Source organism: Nerophis ophidion, linkage group LG12, assembly GCF_033978795.1.
Source record: "Nerophis ophidion isolate RoL-2023_Sa linkage group LG12, RoL_Noph_v1.0, whole genome shotgun sequence".
Taxonomy (NCBI): Eukaryota; Metazoa; Chordata; class Actinopteri; order Syngnathiformes; family Syngnathidae; genus Nerophis; species Nerophis ophidion.
In genome coordinates this window covers 23,411,201-23,432,664 of record NC_084622.1, presented here as the reverse complement: position 1 = coordinate 23,432,664, position 21,464 = coordinate 23,411,201, and the positions used below count along the sequence as shown (strand labels likewise).

At 38.8% G+C, this 21,464-nt stretch overlaps 1 protein-coding gene across 1 annotated transcript in view; it reads left to right on the top strand.

The window, feature by feature from the left end:
- The first annotated feature begins 1,076 nt into the window (after window positions 1-1,076).
- Window positions 1,077-21,464, top strand: part of stra6 (signaling receptor and transporter of retinol STRA6) — a 56,862-nt gene continuing 36,474 nt past the window's right edge. The window contains exons 1-5 of the mRNA XM_061917108.1: window positions 1,077-1,344; window positions 10,978-11,301; window positions 12,271-12,337; window positions 16,146-16,228; window positions 21,214-21,347. Of these exons, the coding sequence (XP_061773092.1) occupies window positions 11,234-11,301; window positions 12,271-12,337; window positions 16,146-16,228; window positions 21,214-21,347 (352 nt within the window). The 5' untranslated portion in view covers window positions 1,077-1,344; window positions 10,978-11,233. The remainder of the gene's footprint in view (window positions 1,345-10,977; window positions 11,302-12,270; window positions 12,338-16,145; window positions 16,229-21,213; window positions 21,348-21,464) is intronic.

Below are 21,464 nucleotides of genomic sequence, written 5' to 3'. Positions count from 1 at the left end.
TTCAACAAGTTTTTTGTTATTTTTATATCTTTTTTTTACAAATACTTCAAGAAAGACCACTACAAATGAGCAAAATTTTGCACTGTTATACTGTACAAATTAATAAATCAGAAACTGATGACATAGTGCTGTATTTTACTTCTTTATCTCTTTTTTTAAACCAAAAATGCTTTGCTCTGATTAGGAGGTACTTGAATTAAAAAAATGTTCACAGGGGGTACATCACTGAAAAAAGGTTGAGAACCACTGGGTTAGATAGTACTCTGCCTGTTGTAAACTTCCCTCATCAAATGGTAAAAAGACATTTAGGGAATTATTAGAAAGTACATTACTATGGCGGCTGTAGCTATTGCTATTTTGACGGTGGTTCATCCGCCATGAAGTGGCTCTAAAACGGTTTGATAGACAAAATAGTACCATTTTTCATTCATTCGAAATCAATTACCGTATTTCCTTGAATTGCCGCCGGGTATATAGTATGCGCCTGCCTTGAATTACTGCCGGGTCAAACTCACTTCCCAAAATAATTAGCGCATGCTTAGTATTACCGCTTGGTCAAACTTGTGACGTCACGAGTGACACTTCCCCTGTCATCGTTTTCAAAATGGAGGAGGCTGATTTTAATACCGGTAATTTGAAATCGCATAAAGGTAAGAAGATTAAAAGCTATTCAGTAGGATTTAAGTTCCAAGCTTACATCACGCTCACCTTTTTACTGCATACCTTTGGTAAGTGCCAGAGTCAGAAGAGGTTTTAATATAATTAGCACATGCTTACTTTTACCGCATGCCTTTGGTAAGCGGAGGAGTGAGAAGAGGTTTTAAATTAATTAGCGCCCGGGCGGCAATTCAAGGAAATACGGTATATGTATCAAGTGTTCATTCAAGACTAAGGCAAAATATCGAGATATATATCGTGTATGGCCTAAAAATACTGAGATGTTAAAAAAGGCCATATCGCACCGCCCTAATTCGGGTGTTACCATTTAGTGGTCAATTGTACGGAATATGTACTGTACTGTGCAATCTACTAATAAAAGTCTCAATCAATCAATCAAGCTAATGCGGAGCAGAGCATTCTGGGAATTGTAGTAATACGACGCGTAGGTTAGATAGTACCCTGCCTGTTGTAAACTTCCCTCGTCAAATGGTAAAAAAACAATTAGGGAATTATTAGAAAGTACATTACTATGGCAGCTGAGGCTATTGCTATTCTGACGGTGGTTCATCCGCCATAAAGTGGCTCTAAAACGGTTTGATAGACAAAATAGTATCATTTTTTTATTCATTTGAAATCAATTGTTTCCACGCCTACCTGGTTTTGCAGCGCAGGTGCTGGCGGCTGGTGAGTAATCTGTCGTATCTTCTCCGTCGACGTTGTTGATAGAAATGGCATACAAAGACACACTAAATATACTTATTCTGGGCGTGAAAGGAGCACAATGGCGAGTCTACCTTCAAGCAAAAGCAAAGAAAAACAAGAGATCAATTTACCTGAGATGTCATACTTTGCTAATCTCAGTAACTCACTTTGAAAAAATACCAAACTGGTGTGTCGTGTTTTTGTCTGTGCCGACCAGAACTTTCTCAGACGAGCATTTAGGATGAATTACGACTATTTTGTCGTTTTACGTTTGTGCTGTCTTTTTTCTGTACACTAACGGGCCACAACATTAGGTACACTTGCACAAATTAATTCATTCACCATGAATTGATTAACGTGGACCCCGACTTAAACACGTTGAAGAACTTATTCGGGTGTTACAATTTAGTGGTCAATTATACGGAATATGTACTGAACTGTGCAATCTACTAATAAAAGTATCAATCAATCAAGTGTTGAGCCTCCACTTACATGAGAATTTTTGGTTCTGATTACAACTGACTTATGTTTTATAACAATTCATGATGTTTTACTTTGTTAATTATAAATAGAATACAATGTATATTTTTATTGTCTAGAACAGTGGTTCTCAAATGGGGGTACGCGTATTCCTGGGGGTACTTGAAGGTATGCCAAGGGGTACGTGAGATTTTTTAAAAATATTCTAAAAATAGCAATAATTAAAGAATCCTTTATAAATATATTTATTGAATAATACTTCAACAAAATATGAATTTAAGTTTATAAACTGTGAAAAGAAATGCAACGAGGCAACATTCAGTGTTGACAGCTAGATTTTTTGTGGACATGTTCCATAAATATTGATGTTAAAGATTTCTTTTTTTTTTTTGAAGAAATGTTTAGAAATAAGTTCATGAATCCAGATGGATCTCTATTACAATCCCCAAAGAGGGCACTTTAAATTGATGATTACTCCTATGTATAACTGAATCACTTGTTTATTTTTCCACAAGTTTTTAGTTATTTTTATTTCTTTTTTTCCAAATAGTTCAAGAAAGACCACTACAAATGACCAATATTTTGCACTGTTGTACAATTTAATAAATCAGAAACTGATGACATAGTGCTGTATTTTACTTCTTTATCTCTTTTTTTCAATCAAAAATGCTTTGCTCTGATTAAGGGGTAATGGAATTTAAAAAATGTTCACAGGGGGTACATCACTGAAAAAAGGTTGAGAACCACTGGTCTAGAAGACGTATGATTAATGAATATCTTTCTTTTAACGTTCTAAATTGAATTACATTTATTTTAACTACTTTTTAAAGTATGTGTATTTTTTAACGATGAGGAAAACCCATTTCCTCTTTTTTGCGGATTAATGCAGTTGTTTTTTTAATCTATTTAGATCTCGTGTTTATTGAATTTGTGCTTACCGGTAGTTATTTTAATAAATCAACATGATATGCACGTTCAGTACACCCACCTCCTGCATATGCCTGAATGTTGTCTTAAAATTCATTAAATATTTAATGGAAAACGTATAAATATTACAAACATTGATTTGCATTTTACATGTAATGGGTTCTTCCTAAACATCACATCCAAGATTTGTGGGGAAATTGTCTTTTTTATTCATATTTTTTTCAAAATTCTGTCTGCATTTACCCTAATTTGTGTCCCAACATCCGTTCATTATTTGCTGGAAGATGGCGAAAAATGTTGCACAATTAACTAAATCTGAAAAATGTTACAATAACGGTTTTGGATTTGTTTCTTGATTGCAGAACTAGGATTTGTCATTTTCATTCTGCTGCTCACAAAGTGAAACTATACCCTCCTTATTAGAAATTTATATGGTTTTGGTGTAGGTGCATGAGGTTGTATTCTCATTGTTGTCGTCATGAATACATATTGCTGTGTTCTCTAAACATAACCATTGGTCAGATGCAGTGATGTTTGAGGCTTCCATGTGCTTTAATTTCAATGAAAAGGCCTGTTTAAACCTACTTCCTAAACCTGATACAAGTAAACTGTCCGGCTAAATCAAAGCGCTTCTGTGTGATGTCATTAGAAGCGTTCAAAGCATTCTTTGTTCACTGACCCCTTTATTTGCGGGGGTGTTTTTTTCTTCTTGAGCATATTTGGTGTGGTGGCTTACAGTGCTTGAGAAACATTTGATTCTCAGGAGTGCTGAGAGAGAAAGTTGTGTTTCTTTCAAAACTAACCGTGGCTGTAATCCTGCCATAATGGGTGTATGCTGACATGGAGGTGGTGTTGCAAAACAGTCACAGTTTCAGTTCCACTTTCTGCAGTGACAGATTTCTATTCAGCTTTGTGTATGTAGGCAAGCTTGCATAATGATTTACATTCTCACTTAAAAACTTTTATACCATTCCTTCTTATTGTAAAAGTAAAATAATTGGAGGAGGGTGTTGATCTGCACTTTGACCCCAATCTGTCCTTGTAATGCTCACATGCTTTTATTTCACTTAAGTCAGTCACCATTCCCGCCCCCATACTGTTTCTGAGCTCCACTTTTATAACTCCACCGGCATACATGTGTATTTTTGTTCACCTTCTGTTTATCATTTTTCTCATTGAAAAAAACACAATTGCTATCTATTGGCATAATAGTAAACTATAGTATTAAATCAATAACAATGTCATCAGAACTGAGCATTCTTATCTTTGTATAATTGGTGTTACAGTTGTGTATTTGAGTGTATTTGAAGTGTAAATATAGCCTAGATATTAGAATTTAGACAAAGTTCTTAAAGCCCTATCACATGGCGAGGAAAAACCAGCGTCCACAACATGTGGGATAAATAAGTATCCACGTCCAGATGGTAACAAATCACCAAAGTAAACTGATGTTATACATATGCTACACCTACATGTGGCGCTGTAAGACATATACAGAGCCATCAGGATCACCAAAACTATAGAAGAAAGAGTGCATGCGCCTTGTCACTATACGATCCGTACTGGAAGACACAATTGGTCCTCGCATGCACTAAGACTACATCACTTATTTTACAACAGTTATAACAATTTAATGTAGACATTACATACGAACAAAACTAATTATCAATCAATCAATCAATGTTTACTTATATAGCCCTAAATCACTAGTGTCTCAAAGGGCTGAACAAACCACAACAAAAACCACTACGACATCCTCGGTAGGCCCACATAAGGGCAAGGAAAACTTACACCCAGGGGGACGTCGGTGACAATCATGACTATGAGAACCTTGGAGAGGACGAAAGCAATGGATGTCGAGCGGGTCTAACATGATACTGTGAAAGTTCAATTAATAATGGATCCAAAGCGGATCCAACACAGCAGCGAGAGTCCCGTTCACAGCGGAGCCAGCAGGAAACCTTCCCAAGCGGAGGCGGATCAGCAGCGCAGAGATGTCCCCAGCCGATACTAAGGCAAGCAGTACATGGCCACCGGATCGGACCGGACTCCCTCCACAAGGGAGAGTGGGACATAGGAGAAAAAGAAAATCAAGGTTACAGTCTTTCAAAACGGTCATTGTCACCATAGTAACAATAAATCATAACTTTCTTCGCAATGCATAGGGACAGCACCTCTTACGGCCGTTCGGCAACCTTTAATTCAACACAATTAAACAGTGATCAAACTTTTAAAGGCCTACTGAAGCCCACTACTACCCACCACACAGTCTGATAGTTTATATATCAATGATGAAATATTAACATTGCAACACATGCCAATACGGCCTTTTTAGTTTACTAAATTACAAAATTAAATTTCCCGGGAGTTTCGTTTTGAAAACGTTGTGTAATGATGACGTGTACGCAAGACGTCACGGGTTTTAAGGAAGTATGAGCGCTGCACACACACACACAGCTAAAAGTCGTCTGCTTTAACGGCATAATTACACGGTATTTTGGAGCTCTGTGTTGCTGAATCTTTTGCAATTTGTTCGATTAATATTGGAGAAGTCACAGTAGAAAGATGGAGTTGGAAAGCTTTAGCCTTTAGCCACACAAACACACGGTGATTCCTTGTTCAAAATTCCTGGAGGTGAAACTTTACTATGGATCAGAGCGGTCAAGCAAACATGAATCACGACGGAATGTCAACCAGCAGGTTTCGGTGAGAAAATTGTGGTAAAAAGTCGCTTTTTACCGGAGAAAAGCTGAGCTTGTGCCGTCCATAAAGCTGCCGTCGACTCCCCTGAGACACTGCGCGTCAACACACCCGTGTACGTTCACCTTTGACTATCAGGTACTATTTAACTCACTAAAACACTAGCAACATAATAGAAAGATAAGGGATTTCTCAGAATTATCCTAGTAAATGTCTCTAAAAACATCGGAATCCGTCCCAATGCAATTGCGTTTTTTTTTTAATCTTTTTTTTTCTAGTCCGTCGCTATCACTATCCTCAAACACAAATCTTTCATCCTCGCTCAAATTAATGGGGAAAATGTCGTTTTCTCGATCCGAATAGCACTTTTTGTTGGAGGCTCCCATTAAAAATAATGTGAATATGTGAGGAGCCATCACACGTGTGACGTCATCGTCTGTGACTTCCGGTAGAGGCAGGGCATTTCTCTTAACACCGAATGTTGCGAACTTTATCGTGGATGTTCACTACTAAATCTTTTCAGCAAAAATATGGCAATATCGCGAAATGATCAAGTATGACACATAGAATGGACCTGCTATCCCCGTTTAAATAAGAAAATCTCATTTCAGTAGGCCTTTAAGTAATTTACATTAAATACATCAATTTCCGATACTGACAATTAGTGTTAAAAATAGATTCACATTTGAATCGCAATTACTATTTATTCTGATTGTAAATCGATTCAAAATTTTGCAAATTTATTAAATCTAAAAAAACACATGTACATAAGTATTTACAGCCTTTGCTCAATACTTTGTTTACGCACCTTTGGCAGCAAAAAAAGCTTATTTTTTGTCTTTTTGAATGCAATTCCACAAGCTTGGCACACCTATCTTTGGGCAGTTTCACCCATTTCTCTTTGCAGCACCTCTCAAGCTCCATCAGATTGGATGGGAAATGTTGGTTTTCATCCAGGATGTTTCTGTACATTGCTGCATTCATCTTAATCTAGTCATGGAGGTGACCAAGAACCCAATGGTCCCTCCTTTGGACCAACAGTTTTCCTCTGTGGTGAGAGGAGAACCTTCCAGAAGTACAACCATCTCTGCAGTAATTCACCAATCAGGCCTTTTTAGTAGAGTGGCCACTCTGATGCCATTTCTTGGTAGAAAGTTTGCCAAAATGCACCTGAAAAACTCTCAGACCAAACAAGCAAAATGCTCTGGTCTGATGAAACAAAGATTGAGCTCATTAGCGTGAATGCCAGGCATCATGTTTGGAGAAAACCAGGCACCGCTCATCACCAGGCCAATACCACCCTTACAGTGAGGCATAGTGGTGACAGCATCATGCTGTGGGGATGGCTTGTACAGAGACATCCTGGATGAAAACCAACGCTTCCCACCCAACCTCATGGATCGACAAAATATCCCACAAAGCTGTGAATACTTATTTACACGTGATTTTTAATTGTTTTGATTTTTTATAAATTTGCAAATTGAAAAAAACAAAAACTCTGATCATTGTCTTTGTGGGGTATTGTCTTTAGAATTATATGGACAATAGTACATGTATTCCATTTCGGAATAAGGCTCTAACATAACAAAATGTGTAAAAACTGAAGCGCTGTGATTTCTTTTGGGATGCACTTTATTCTTTTCTTTATATATATATATATATATATATATATATATATATATATATATATATACAAAAATTTAAATATCATAACCTGTTTAAATATCATAGCCCGCAGATTTAAAAATCACGATTGAAGGACGTGACTCTTCGTGTCTTCCGTTACTGACTGTGGAGTGACACACAAAGTCAGTTGTCTTTTGCAACACACCAAACAAACTCAAAGAAGAAGATACAAGAGAAGGAATGCAAAAAAACAAGCGTCTAATGCGCTTAATGATAAACCACTGTAAATCTCCCAACTGTTGGAATTCATTCATTTTCTACCGCTTGTCCCTCTCGGGGTCACGGGGGATGCTGGGGCTTTCCCCAGCTGTATAACGGTTTGAAATCAACATTTCCATAAAACCGTGATGTATAACCGCACTTTTAATAAAATCATGGATCGGCTAGTGTTAGATCGCTAACTAGCTTAAATGCTATCATGAATGAAGGAGACATTAACGTCTTTTTCCCTTAAAGAAGAGTAATATGCCAATCTCAACGCGTATAAACACATTAGCTTTCTGAGCAACTAAGCTATTCACAAGCTGTGCTCTTTTTGTACAGAGTGATTGATCTAGACAACCAGGTGTCTACAACAGGAAGTGAACTCACATAAACAGAAAGTGAAGCGCACAACACCCATGTTGTCTTTATTTTTAAAGAAAAAACCCACTAAAATCTTTACTAATTAAAATGGAAGACGATAAACATTTTTAAACACTCCAAAAAATAACAGGAGGAATAACAATGTTTAAGGTTTCTTCAGCCAAGAAAATATACAGCTCACCTCTGTTTAATGTTTTTAGATTACACTTAGTTAAAACATTTCAGTCTGTATGAGTACTTTTTGAGCACATTAAACAATCATGATAATTAACCCGAACCTTGATTAAAATCATATTGTTAAATCCCTACATTAAATGACAGGACAACAAAATATGGTCAACTTGGAGTCATCTGCAATTTTATTAGCAATGGTTGCATATAGGGTCATCTCTTGTTTATTGTTCTCATAAAGTAGTGGTTTACTTCTCCATATGACAACAGGTTCTCAAAACGTAATTTTTCAGAACTCTGTTGCCACATGGATGAACTGCCGGAACAATACAAAACTTTACCATTCTGACTTAAGCTTTGTCCCATGTAGACAGCCTTAGTAAGCCCAACTGTGAACAACAAGTTTTGTGTGTCTGTAGCTTTAATGCTCAAGAGCTGTGGTTGCCCATCTTGTCTCTGACCTCTTTACTTGGTTTAATTAGTGCTAAGTTGTTTGCTCTTACAATTTACAGTTTTAGTGCACTTGTTATGCACAATAAGAGTCCAAGTTGACACTTTATCATCTGCTGATGATAAAGAGTCAAGTTGAATGAACTCTTTCATTGATGTTTATCAAGGTGTGTAGTTGTTGTTTTTTTTCAATCTAAGGACCGTTCTACACTAAGGTTATCCAGGCTATATCCCACCTAACCTTATCCTTGTCCACACACTCAAACAATGCCACCATTTAAGATCCCTACCCCTACGTCCATCGGCGCAATACGACCTAGTACGCATGCGCGGGAAAAAAAATGAGTGCTTCATAGTCACCTCTGACCTGGGAGTGTATCCCTGTGTTTCAATGTAGCCTATTGCCACACTTCTTTTAACAGTAAACCTTGCTTGCCTCACCATCAGCAGCTGTTAGACTAGCCTTATAGTAGTGAATCACACCTGAGCCATCATACATGAATCGTCTTTAATGAACGTGTGAAAGTAAACAATGTGATAAAGAACATTTTACAACAATCAATCTAGGGATCTAGATATCTGGTCAGGACACTGTGCTTGTAGGCTGAAATTGTCGGTCGTACCTGACGGCCGCAACCACTTCGTTGAGTAATCGCTCGACATACATTGCAGACAATAACTGATAGTCTGCTTTGCCAGTCCAAATGCATTTGCTGTTTTCCGTAGTTTTCTCTTGTCCACGGGAGCCTGCATTCTTGTTGTCTCCCCTTTGACAAAGGGGCACAGTTTTTTGCTAAGTAGAATCACAGCTGAACTGGACATTCGAAAGTTTCTTTGCTGTTCCTGTGGCCCAACACACAACATATCCCACCAGGCTGCCGTTCTTCCAGGCCTTATCCAAAATCGTCGCTCAACATTGCTATGTTGTCGTCTGAGATGTGTTGTATCCGAAATAGCCGCAATTTACGCGTTTCCTTATCTTAAGGGTTTTCATGTGTGATTTCTACAAGCGTCTGTACATGTAGAAGAAGAAGAAACACAGCATGTCTGGATGACTCGCCTCCATCTTTTCAGTGGTTACCTCCGAGTTATGATACCGCTGGTTATGAAGCTGGCTGTGGCGTGTTCTTTTTGACGTCACTTCCTGTGTGGGGCGCGGTCTTGCTGGCGTCACTTCCTCTCCGAAATCAGTTTTTAAACGATCAATGAGTCCATACAATAGAATAGAATAGAATGGACTTTATTGTCATTATATTTGCATATAACGAGATTAAAGACTCCAATTTAAGGTGCGGTAGTGGGAATAAATATGGGGTAAAATAGATAACACAAGAGGTAATAAAGGAAAACACTAACAATTGAAATAAACAGACTACTATCCAATAAAAATAATAAGCAATCCTGTACAATATACAAAACACTATAGAAATACAAAATACTGTACAATATACAGAACAAGACAAGAGTACTGAAGTAATAAATAACAATCATTGTCGGACGTATTGCACTCGAAGGGTAGTATTGCACAGTAAGGTATTAGGGCAGGATTTATATAGGGGTGAATTATTATTATTATAAGTTAGAGTTCAACATGGTGACAGCTCTGGGAAAGAAGCTGTTTCTAAGCCTGTTTGTTCTGGCTCTGATGCACCTGTAGAGCCTGCCTGATGGTAGCAGGTTGAACAGGTGGAAGCCAGGGAGGGTGTGTGCTGTCTTTGGTGATGTTTTTTGCTTTCTTGAGGAACGGGAGTCGTGTAAATCCTTCAGGGAGGGGAGGGGACTGCCGATGATTTTTTTTGCAGACTTTATGACCCTCTGAATCGCCTGTGTGTCTGCTTCAGTGCAGCTGGCGTACCACACTGTTATGCAGTACGTCAGCAGGCTCTCGACAGCCGAGCGATAGAAGGTCACCATCAGCTGTCTCTCCAGTCTGTTCTTCCTCAGCACCCTCAGGAAGTGGAGTCTCCGCTGGGCCTTCCGGATGACCGCAGTTGTATTTTGGGTCCAGGACAGGTCAGCAGATATGAGGGTGACGAGGAACTTGAAGGAGTTGACTCTCTCCACCTCCTCGCCGTTGATGTAGAGGGGGTGGGGTCTGCAGCATTTTTGCTGAAGTCAAAGATGAGTTCCTTCCTAAGAGCCGGAGATTCAAGAAATACACGGCGCACTTACCCATGTAAAAAAATATTCAAGGAGGGGAACCTTAAACGATGGGTTAGTGTGGCTGACACGGGGCTTAGGCTAAATGTTTTTTTGTTCAAGGAGTTATCCGTCTTAATGTAGACAAGGCGTAAGAAAGGTGAACCTGTATACCATTATCCTTTTATTGGTTCTCATGATTTAAAGAAAACACATTTTTCAGGTATCATCATGGAAGTCCACATAAGCGGTCTTTATCCCCTTAATCCAACCCGCATGCTCCCAGCTATAGTTTTATACCAGAGCACACCTGACTACAGCAACATGTCCAGCACAACCTCACAAGTAGATGGAATCCCAGTAAGCAGCAGGTGGCCTTCCAGATTGGCTGCCCACATCTCTACTGTTTCCCTCCTTTCACACACATGCTGTTACCCTCACCACCTTAACCCCTTTACCCCCTCACTCTCTCCCCAGGCTCCCAGTGTGATGGTAACCCTCTGTTGAAAAAAGGCCTTTGCAGGGTGGAGGCGCAGCCAGGAGCTGTCACATGAACTCACAGGACCACAACACCTAAGCCCTAGCTGACCCTACGCTCAGCAGCGAGGAGGCAAAACTTGGGACTTGGCATAGGTTATCCCCCTCGCTGTCGCAGCTGTGTGCCTCTTCGAAATTGTGGCACCAAGTCCCCCCCGGTGCAAACTTTGGAACTGTTTGAAGAAGAGGCAGCACAATGGATAAGGATGAAGTGGACTACGAGTACTCAGATTTTGACCCTGTGCCCAACAGGATTAAAAAGGAGTGAGTAAAAATATTTACATTTGCATTGTTATTGTTTTTACTGTTATTCGAGACTTGCTAGCAACAATTGTGTATATTTAAGCGGTGATCAACTTCTCGCTTGACGTACTTCATGTCAGAGTGAGGCTTCCAGTTAGTTCAGAAGCTGTATGATCTTCATATTTTAAGAGTTTGTATTGTTGACAAGAAACAAAATGAAAAACACATTACAAAGCAACTGACCTAATGTTTAGTCCTTTCATCTATTTTTAATTCACTATCAAAACAAACACTGTTTCCATCCTTAGACTTACCCAGAATGATTCAGAAACTAAATATTATTATAAGAACAGTATTGCTAAATACACTGTAGGATAGTATTTGCGGAAATGGGTTTTGTCATGAATAGTTGCCATGAAACTGTCCACTTAAATTGTAAGTGGTGTTGAGTTGTGGTCTTGCCAACTTTGATGTAGCTTGCAAGTGGTTTTCAGTTTTGCCGTATGTGTAAACAGTTTGGTATCCTCTCTACAAACTCCGACTGTGGTTGTGAATTTTGACATTGCTTTAAATACACATGTGGTTTGATGTGATGCCAGTGTCCGGTGTTTTGTGCGAGGGCCAAAGTCCCAAAATGATTCAATGTTTGCACAGGTGAGAGGCTGTTGTGCATCCTGGATGTTTCTACCAAGCTGCAGATAGTGTACAACAAACTTCTTTGACTATCAAAGTAGTAATGACTTCCTCATGACCAGGCATTCTTGCTCTTGTAGCGCCCGGGAAAGTGAACATAGGCATTAGTTGTTTCCTGCGTCACGCTGGTAACAATCCGGTTAAATGCAAATCTCCGCTATGGGATTTTAGCTCCAAAGTTGCCTGCCACAAAAAGGTCCTGAAAGGTTTTGTGAGGTGCAGGCCTGCTCATTTACTTAAGGCCGTGTGCTACCACACACACTGATTGTTCTCCTCACATGTTTTTTTTTTTTTTAGAGTCATTCTTCCATGTGACCCGACTGCAGATGACAGGCTCTACCACATATGCATCAGCGCAGTTTCTGTGAGTCTCTTTACATGTTGCATTAACGTGCTACAGTACCACTTGACACTAATACAAACGGTACTGAAGCTGTGGGAACATGTTGTGACCTAGGAGAGGCAGCATAGGCCTTTTTATAGAGGTATTCTAATACCACACACTTTCCATCTTTTAATAAAATAGTTACCAGAAACAACTTAAATTGTGCCCTACTTCAATCAAAGCAATCAATCAAAGTTTGTTTATACAGCCCTTAAATCAAAAGTGTCTCAAAGGGCTGCACAAGCCACAATGACATCCTTGGCTCAGATCCCACATCAGGGCAAGAAAAAAAACTCAACCCCATGGGCGTATTGAGAAACCTTGTAGGGGGCCGCAGATGTGGGGACCGGTGCAATGGATGCCGAGAGGATACGGTTAATAAAGTGAGAGTCCAGTCCATCGTGGGGCAAGCAAGGGATCATCTTGAATGGAGACAAGTCAGCAGCGCAGAGACATCATCAACTGATGCACCCCTGTTCACCCTTTGAACAGCTAGCGCAACAACTGTGGTTACCTGATAACCTCTCCACACAAGAAAGGGGGGCAGAGAAGAAAAGAAAAGAGACGGCAGATCAACTGGTCTAAAAGGGGGGCCTAGAGTATACAAATGGGTTTTAAGATGGGACTTAAATGTTTCTACTGTGGTAGATTATCTAACGACTACCGGGAGGGCATTCCAGCATATTGGAGCCCAAATAAAAAACACTCTATAGCCTGCAGACCTTTTTTGGGCTCTGCGAGTCACTAATAAGCCGTAGTTCTTAGAACGCAGGTTTCTTGCCAGGACATGATGTACAATACAATCAGCAAAATGGGACGGAGATAGACCGTTTAGTAATTTATACGTAAGTAGTAAAACCTTAAAGTCGCATCTGAAGTGCACAGAAGCCAGTGCAGGTGAGCCAGTATAGGCGTAAAATGATCAAACTTTCTTGTTCTTGTCAAAAGTCTAACAGCCGCATTTTGTACCAACTGTAGTCGTTTAATGCTCGACATCCATCCATCTATATTCTACCGCTTGTGCCTTACAGGGTAGTGGGGGGTCTGGAGCCTATCCCAGCTGCACACGGGCGGAAAGGAGACCCGAAAATAATATGTAACGAACGCACGAATAATAAACACAGCGTCGATGGAACAAATTTTAGCGATATTACGGAGATGAAAGAAGGCTGTTTTAGTAACACTCTTTATGTGTGACTCAAATGAGAGAGTTGGATCGAAGATAATACCCAGGTTCTTTACAGAGTCGCTTTGTGTAATTGTTTGGTTGTCAAATTTTAAGGTGGTATTATTGAATAGGTGTCCGTGTCTCGCAGGACCAATAAGCAGCAATTCCGTTTTCTTAGCGTTGAGTTGAAAAAAGTTAGTGGACATCCATTGTTTAATTTCATTTAGACACGCCTCTAGGTGACTACAATCTGGCGTATTGGTCAGCTTTAAGGGCATTTAAGTCAGCTTTAGGGGCATGTACAGGTGTCATCAGCATAACAGTGAAAGCTAATACCGTATTTGCGTATGATGTCACCGAGCGGCAGCATGTAGATGCTGAAGAGTGCGAGGCGAAGAACCGAACCCTGTAGAACTCCGCAGGTTATCTTTACATACTTATAGGTCTCATTGTTATGGGAGACGCACTACATCCTGTCAGTAAGATAGGAGTTAAACCAAGAAAAGGCTAATAAGTCTGACATACTATTACGTGTTTTGATACGTTCTAATAGAATGTTATGATCAATGGTATCGAAAGCAGCGCTAAGATCAAGTAGCAGCAACACGGATGACGCATCACCATCCATTGTTAGCAATAAATCATTAGTCCTTTTTGAGAGGGCTGTCTCCGTGGAGTTATTTGCCCTGAAACCAGACTGAAAGGGTTCACAGAGATTGTTATACGCTAAGTGTTCATTTAGCTGCTGTGCAACAATTTTTTTGAGGATTTTCGAGGTAAAGGGAAGGTGGGACACTGGTCGGTAGGTTAGGTCTTTTGAGCAGAAGATTAATAACCGCTTTTTGAATAACCGCTTTTTTTAATGTTAGGGGAACAGTGCCAGAGGAAGATGATAAGTTTACAATATTTAGCACTACTTGCAAGCTGTCAGACTCTCTGCTAAAAGTCAAACTAGATTTAAAACTCTTAATAATACCAAAATAGAGCAAATCTTTTAACATTATTACACAAATATTTAGAAAATTTTATTTTGTGCTGTCAAGTGATTTAAAAAAAATTAATGATTAATTCATTGTGATCTTTAATTGTCTTTTTTAATCATAACTAAAATGCTGAGAAAAGCCTTTAACTTGTTTTGATTTTAATTTTTTTTTTTTTTATTTGGACAAGTATTTTAACAAAAAAATGGCTTTATAAAGTAAAGTATTGTTTTTAACAGGCTTAAACAGTTGCAGTCTGTTTTATCCACTAAAATAAAACTTCAGGTCTTATAAAGTGTTGATGTGAATACATCAAAATATCAAAACACACCCGAAAGTGACTTAATTTTTCTCCATAATTTGTCCAAAAAGCATACTCTACGCTAAAAACTAAACAACATTCAAACATATAGAAACCATAGACAAACTGCTGATACGTATTCAAGTTAATTATGATTATTTTTCACTATTAGTTACATATAGTTCAGTTCAGTTTATTATCATCAGAATCAAGGTCCATACAAAAAACAACAACATACAACACTCAATACATAAACACAGATTACTCATTAATAAACAGTGCTAAACAAGACACTCATACCAATATTTCCACGAATATCCGATATCCCACATCACTGACATGAGGGTTAACCAGCTGAGCAATGAGCAATATAATTCATCCTATCCTTCACTATTTAAAGTTGCTAACATCACCAGCCAAATTTTGTGACAGAGTGAAGCTTCTTTTTCACTGTAACTACGTATTACCTTTGTGCCACATGGCAGTCGTGTTGTTGCTCACAATAAAGCACATGAGAGCGAGGCAACTCACAGGCATATAGAGACAATTAAAAATGAAATAAACACGATTAAAAAACGCAATGCGCTAAATTTAATTGAAATTAATTAATCATAATTAAAGTGATCATTTAACACCCCTAATTTTACAAATGTTTTATAAAGAGTAGGAGATTTGTCTCAATTTGAAATCCTTATTTAATTGGGAACTTGGATCCATTTTTGTTTACTTGATTCTTCAAAATGGGCCTCAAATGCTTTACACTGAGGTTAACCACAGTTTGTCAAACCACAATTTAAGCAAACCAAAATGTAAGGTTTTTACCAGGGGTTTTTAAAGTGAGAGGTGGAAAAATTAAAAAGACATCATTTACAAACCAAAATTAGTTTGTTGGGAAGTAAAGCGGGCCTCTAACATATTATAGTGTATCGCATTGTTAAGCCCATTTTTTTTAATATAAATATAGACATTAAACAAAAAGAGCATTTTCTCTTGCACTTCCTCAGGCTCATTTCATGATTGACTTGTTTTGACTAATAGGTGCTCATAATGTTGGTCATTACAGGTCCAATTTAGCACAAGGCATTCTTCCCTTTGTTGGGTGTTTCCTCAATGTGTTCCAGGTCATGATAGTTCACCAAACTCTCACTGGTCAATGATCTTGACTAATGATTTTTCATTCAGGCCTCATCCACAGGGAGCACTAACGAGGTATTGCCTTTTGTGCCATCTGTCATCCACTTTTTTTTGTCCAAAGCACAGTGAAGTCTGACGGAATTCACATCTCTTCAGAGCATTCATCTCTGCATGTAACACTTAATAATATATTTCTTCCTCTAGCTCGTCGTCATGGTGATCTTGGCAGTTTTAGCCAGACGCATAAAGGCGGGCAGCAGACAGAAAGGACTGTCAGGCTTACTCAGGTGAGGCTCTAATAAAGTTTGTATTTTATTTGATTACGTAACATCATCTTGAAATAATAATCTTTTTCGCCAATGTTTATAGCTGTCACACTGGTTTCTAATTAGATATAACTTTTAAAGCAAATATATGTAATAATGCGATGCACCATTAGTGGACCACCCCAGACCTCCAATGTTGGGGTGATGGTCACCACTTTGTAAGCAAATTGTCAAACAGTATTAGAACAACATTTCTCAATGAGTTATTGCAAGGAATTTAGGGATTTTACCATCTACTGTCCGTAAAATCAACAAAAAGTTCAGAGAATCTGGAGAAATCACTGCACGTAAGTGAAGATATTACAGACTTCTGATCCCTCAGGCGGTACTGCATCAAAAACCGACATCAGTGTGTAAAGGATATCACCACATGGGCTCAGGAACACTTCATAAAACCACTGTCACTAAATACAGTTGGTCACTAGATCTGTAAGTGCAAGTTAAAACTCTACTATGCAAAGCCAAGCCCATTTATCAACAATATTCTGAAACGCCGCCAGCTTGATTGGGCCCGAGCTCATCTAAGATGGACTGATGCAAAGTGGAAAGGTGTTCTGTGGTCTGACGAGTCCACATTTCAAATTATATTTGGAAACAGAGGACGTGGTGTCCTCCAGAACAAAGAGGAAAATTACCATTTGGATTGTTATAGGCGCAAAGTTCAAAAGCCAGCATCTGTGATGGTATGGTGGTGTATTAGTGCCCAAGGCATGGGTAACTTACACATCTGTGATGGCACCACTAATGCTGAAAGGTTCATACAGGTTTTGGAGCAACATATGTTGTCATCCAAGCAACGTTATCATGGACGCCCCTGCTTATTTCAGCAAGACAATGCCAAGCCACATTCAGCACAACATGGCTTCGTAAAAAAAGAGTGCGGGTACTTTCCTGGCCCGCCTGCAGTCCAGACCTGTCTCCAATCGAAAATGTGTGGCGCATTATGAAGCGTAAAATACGACAGCGGAGACCCCGGACTGTTGAACGACTGAAGTTCTACATAAAACAAGAATGGGAAAGAATTCCACTTTCAAAGCTTCAATCAAGTAGTTTCCTCAGTTCCCAAATGTTTGAGTGTTGTTAAAAGAAAAGGTGATGTAACACAGTGGTGAACATGTCCTTTCCCAACTACTTTGGCACGTGTTGCTGCCATGAAATTCTAAGGTAATTATTTTTTGCAAAAAAAAAAATAAAGTTTATGAGTTTGAACATCAAATATATTGTCTTTGTAGTGCGTTTAATTGAATATGGGTTGAAAAGGATTTGCAAATCATTGTATTCCGTTTATATTTACATCTAATACAATTTCCCAACTCATATGGAAAAGGCGTTTGTAAGTAAATTATTTTTGGGAACCACATTTCCAGAAAGCTAATGACAGGGGAGCCATACATCTCCCTTCACTGTTAGTCTTGTTTTGTATATTCGGTAAAACCACCGTCCTCCATAGTAGACATTTGATTTTGGTCTGTTTATTTCACCAAAGTCATAGAAATGCTCTACTGTTTTTAAGGAGCTTTTGCAAAAATTGAGTCAAAGATCATCTCTATGAAAGCACTCTGGTGTTTTTTTAAAAATCTGCTGCAAAAGTGTGACTTTCTCACATGTTTTTTGAACTTTACTTGCAACCCACGAGTTAAATAACCCAAGTGATAAAAATGAGAGGACGTAAAATTTAGTCAGCCACCGATTGTGCAAGTTCTCCCACTTAAAATGATGACAGAGGTCTGTAATTTTCATCATAGGTACACTTCAACTGTGAGAGACAGAATGTGAAAAAAAAATCCAGGAATTCACGTTGTAGGAATTTTAAAGAATGTATTCGTAAATTATGGTGGAAAATAAGTATTTGGTTAACCATTCAAAGCTCTCATTGATGGAAGGAGGTTTTGGCTCAAAATCTCACGATACATGGCCCCATTCATTCTTTCCTTAACATGGATCAATCGTCCTGTCCCCCTTAGCAGAAAAACAGCCCCAAAGCATGATGTTTCCACCCCCATGCTTCACAGTAGGTGTGGTGTTCTTGGGATGCAACTCAGTATTATTCTTCCTCCAAACACGACGAGTTGAGTTTATACCAAAAAGTTCTATTTTGGTTTCATCTGACCACATGACATTCTCCCAATCCTGTGCTGTATCATCCATGTATCCATTTTGGTATAAACTCAACTCGTCGTGTTTGGAGGAAGAAGAATACTGAGTTGCATCCCAAGAACTGTGTTTGCTAGTTAGGTTAAATGTGGTCCAAGTTCAAGCTGGACTTTACGAAGAGGTTCCGCAGTCTCTGTAGCAGAACCTCGAGGTTCTGTAAAAAGCTTCTTCCCTCAGGCCATAAGACTCTTGAACACATGATAATAATCTATTCAATTCCCCACAAAAATTGATTAACTAGCTGGAATATAAAGACAATATAACACACATCCATAAACGTGGATGCATATGCAAAAGTGCAATATATTTATCCGTACAGTAATCTATTTATATCTGCACCTTATTGCTCTTTTATCCTGCACTACAACGAGCTAATGCAACAAAATGTTGTTCTTATCTGTACTGTAAAGTTCAAATTTGAATGACAATAAAAGGAAGTCTAAGGTTAAATGTGGTCCATGTTCCTTTACACAACAGGAGCACTCTAGCCGCCAGTTGAATAGCACTGGTGAAAAGTATTCTCTTTTGCTTAAAGGGCAACTGCACTTTTTTTTTAATTTTTGCCCATTGTTCACAATCATTATGAGAGACAACAACACGCAGGTCTTTTTTTTTTTTTTTCAACGATTTTAAAGATGATAAACCCTTGAAAGATGCGGATAATGGTAGTCATTGTTGTATCCTTCAAAGCCCTCTAAAAAAATGTCAAAACCCTCCAGCAGTGTTTTTTTATATACACACTGCCAGTTTATATATAACAATATGTAATATGTACAACATTTACCGTATTTTGATTATTTTAATAATTTCCGGGATTGATGTATTCCGCGTATTGATTTCTGTTTCAGTAGCAGCGCACATCTGACTTCTGGCAACATGTGCGTTCGGAATCAAACAAGTGTGTTTTGGATTCGTGGCAGACTTGGTAACAGAAGACGATGACTACTGTTTTAGCACAAATGAAGATTTACAACCTTATACTTTTGAAGCTGAATATATTGCTGCTTATAAAAGCAAGCACGAAGGAAGAGTGAGACGTTGGAGCAGACGGAAGCCGGGAAAGGGGGATGAAAGCAATTTTGACGCTATAGATATGGAACTTGGAGCCAAGCTATTTAAACATAAATGGATTGCTTTTCCAAAATCAACAGGAAACGTCCCCGGCCCACTGGAGCAGACAAACTGCCCATCCAGTCAGTAATTTCAATATCGATCATGATACACGCAGCATGCCATGCATGTTTGAACAACTACAGCTGTATACTATATAGCTCAGCTGTATACAAACAAAACATGAAATGCGGGCTATTACTTTACAGATACTGTAATATGATTGTTCATGTTTTTGAGTCAGTACAAATTGGTGTTGTATAGCAGTGTTGTGCATTACAAACTCAAACATTTTTTAGTGTTGTTGTAGAAGCTAGCTAATCTCATGCCATAGTTGGCTTTTACGGCCAATACCGAAGCACGCCGATGTGTTACGATAGAAAAATAGTTCCTCCGTGTTCGCTCTTACAATAACAATGTTGCTACAGCATGTTTTTTTTACAGGGTTACTGAACATAAATTAAATATTGTTGACGTTTTTTGAATCCATTTTAAAAATTATTGAGAGACTTGGTAACAGACCACGATGATGACTATTTTTCGACAAATGAAGAATTACAACCTTATACTTTTAAAGCTGAGTATATTGCTGCTTATGGAAGCGAGCACGAAGGGAGAGTGAGATGTTGGAGCAGAATTAAGCCGGGAGAGGGGGATGAAAGCGATTATGACGCTATAAATATGGAACTTGGAGCCGAGCTATTTCGACATAAATGGATTGCTTACCCAAAAAAAATAGGAAACGTCCCAGTTCCACTGCACCAGACGAACTGTCCATCCAGTGAGTCACTTCAATATCGATCATGATACACGCAGCACATCATGCGTGTTTGAACAACTACAGTACAAACGCTGTCTGGCTAGCTCAGCTGTATACAAACAAAACATGAAACGTGGGCTAATACTTTACAGATCCTGTAATATGATTTTTCATGTTTTTCAGTCAGTACAAATTGTGCATTACAAACTCAAACGTGTTTTGTGTTGTTGTAGAAGCTAGCTTAATTCTTGCCATAGTTGGCTTTTATGGCTAACGTGGATGTGTTACTACGATAGAAAAATAGTTCCTCAGTGTTCGCTCTTACAATAACACTGTCGCTACAGCTTGGTTATTTTACGGGGGTATAGAATGTGAATGAAGTATTGACAGTTTTTGAATGCATTTTTAAAATTATTTAGGAGGTAAAAAATTGATTGCGCCCATCGGCTGCATTAATAGACAGCCAAACACCTTTTTATATTCTTGTATCTCATTATGATTGTGAACGATAGGCAAAAGTATACAGAGACATTAATGCTTTATGCGAGGGGAAAAAAACCTCATGTAGCCTGTTAGATTTGAAAGATAAACAGTCTTTAAAAATCAAGCTGTTGAGACAGACGACACATCCAAATCCTGCAGATAAAATGGAAGTATGTTGTTCAATAAAAATATCTCAAATAAGTTTTGGGTTTTTGATTCTATATTTCTTCTTCAAAACATGTATGACCCGCTGTAACAGTAAGCCAGATATGTGAAATACTTTGCAGGAATGGGCGTCACCTATTGCTTGTGTTTAATTGACTGCGACCAACACCAGTGTCAAGGACTGTTTTGATCAAGTCTGCTCAATAACCATCTCAGCTGCATGTGAGGCCACTCACACCTGAGTTCTAAATACCTTTCCGCTTTGGTTTCCCAGCCCGGTCAACTTCCTGGACCATACTCAGCACAAGGGCCTGGCCGTGGCTGTGTTTGGAGTGCTGTTGTGCAAACTCTGTGGACTCGTTGTATCACCAAACCCTCTCCCCTTCACGACGGAGGCAGAAAACAAACGTGAGGTCATCTTTGTACTTCCCTCCAACATCTGTTTTTCTAATTAATGTGGCACACACACTGTAAATCTGTTGGAGAAGACAATGTTATATCCTGCTAGATTAGGAGTGAACCTTG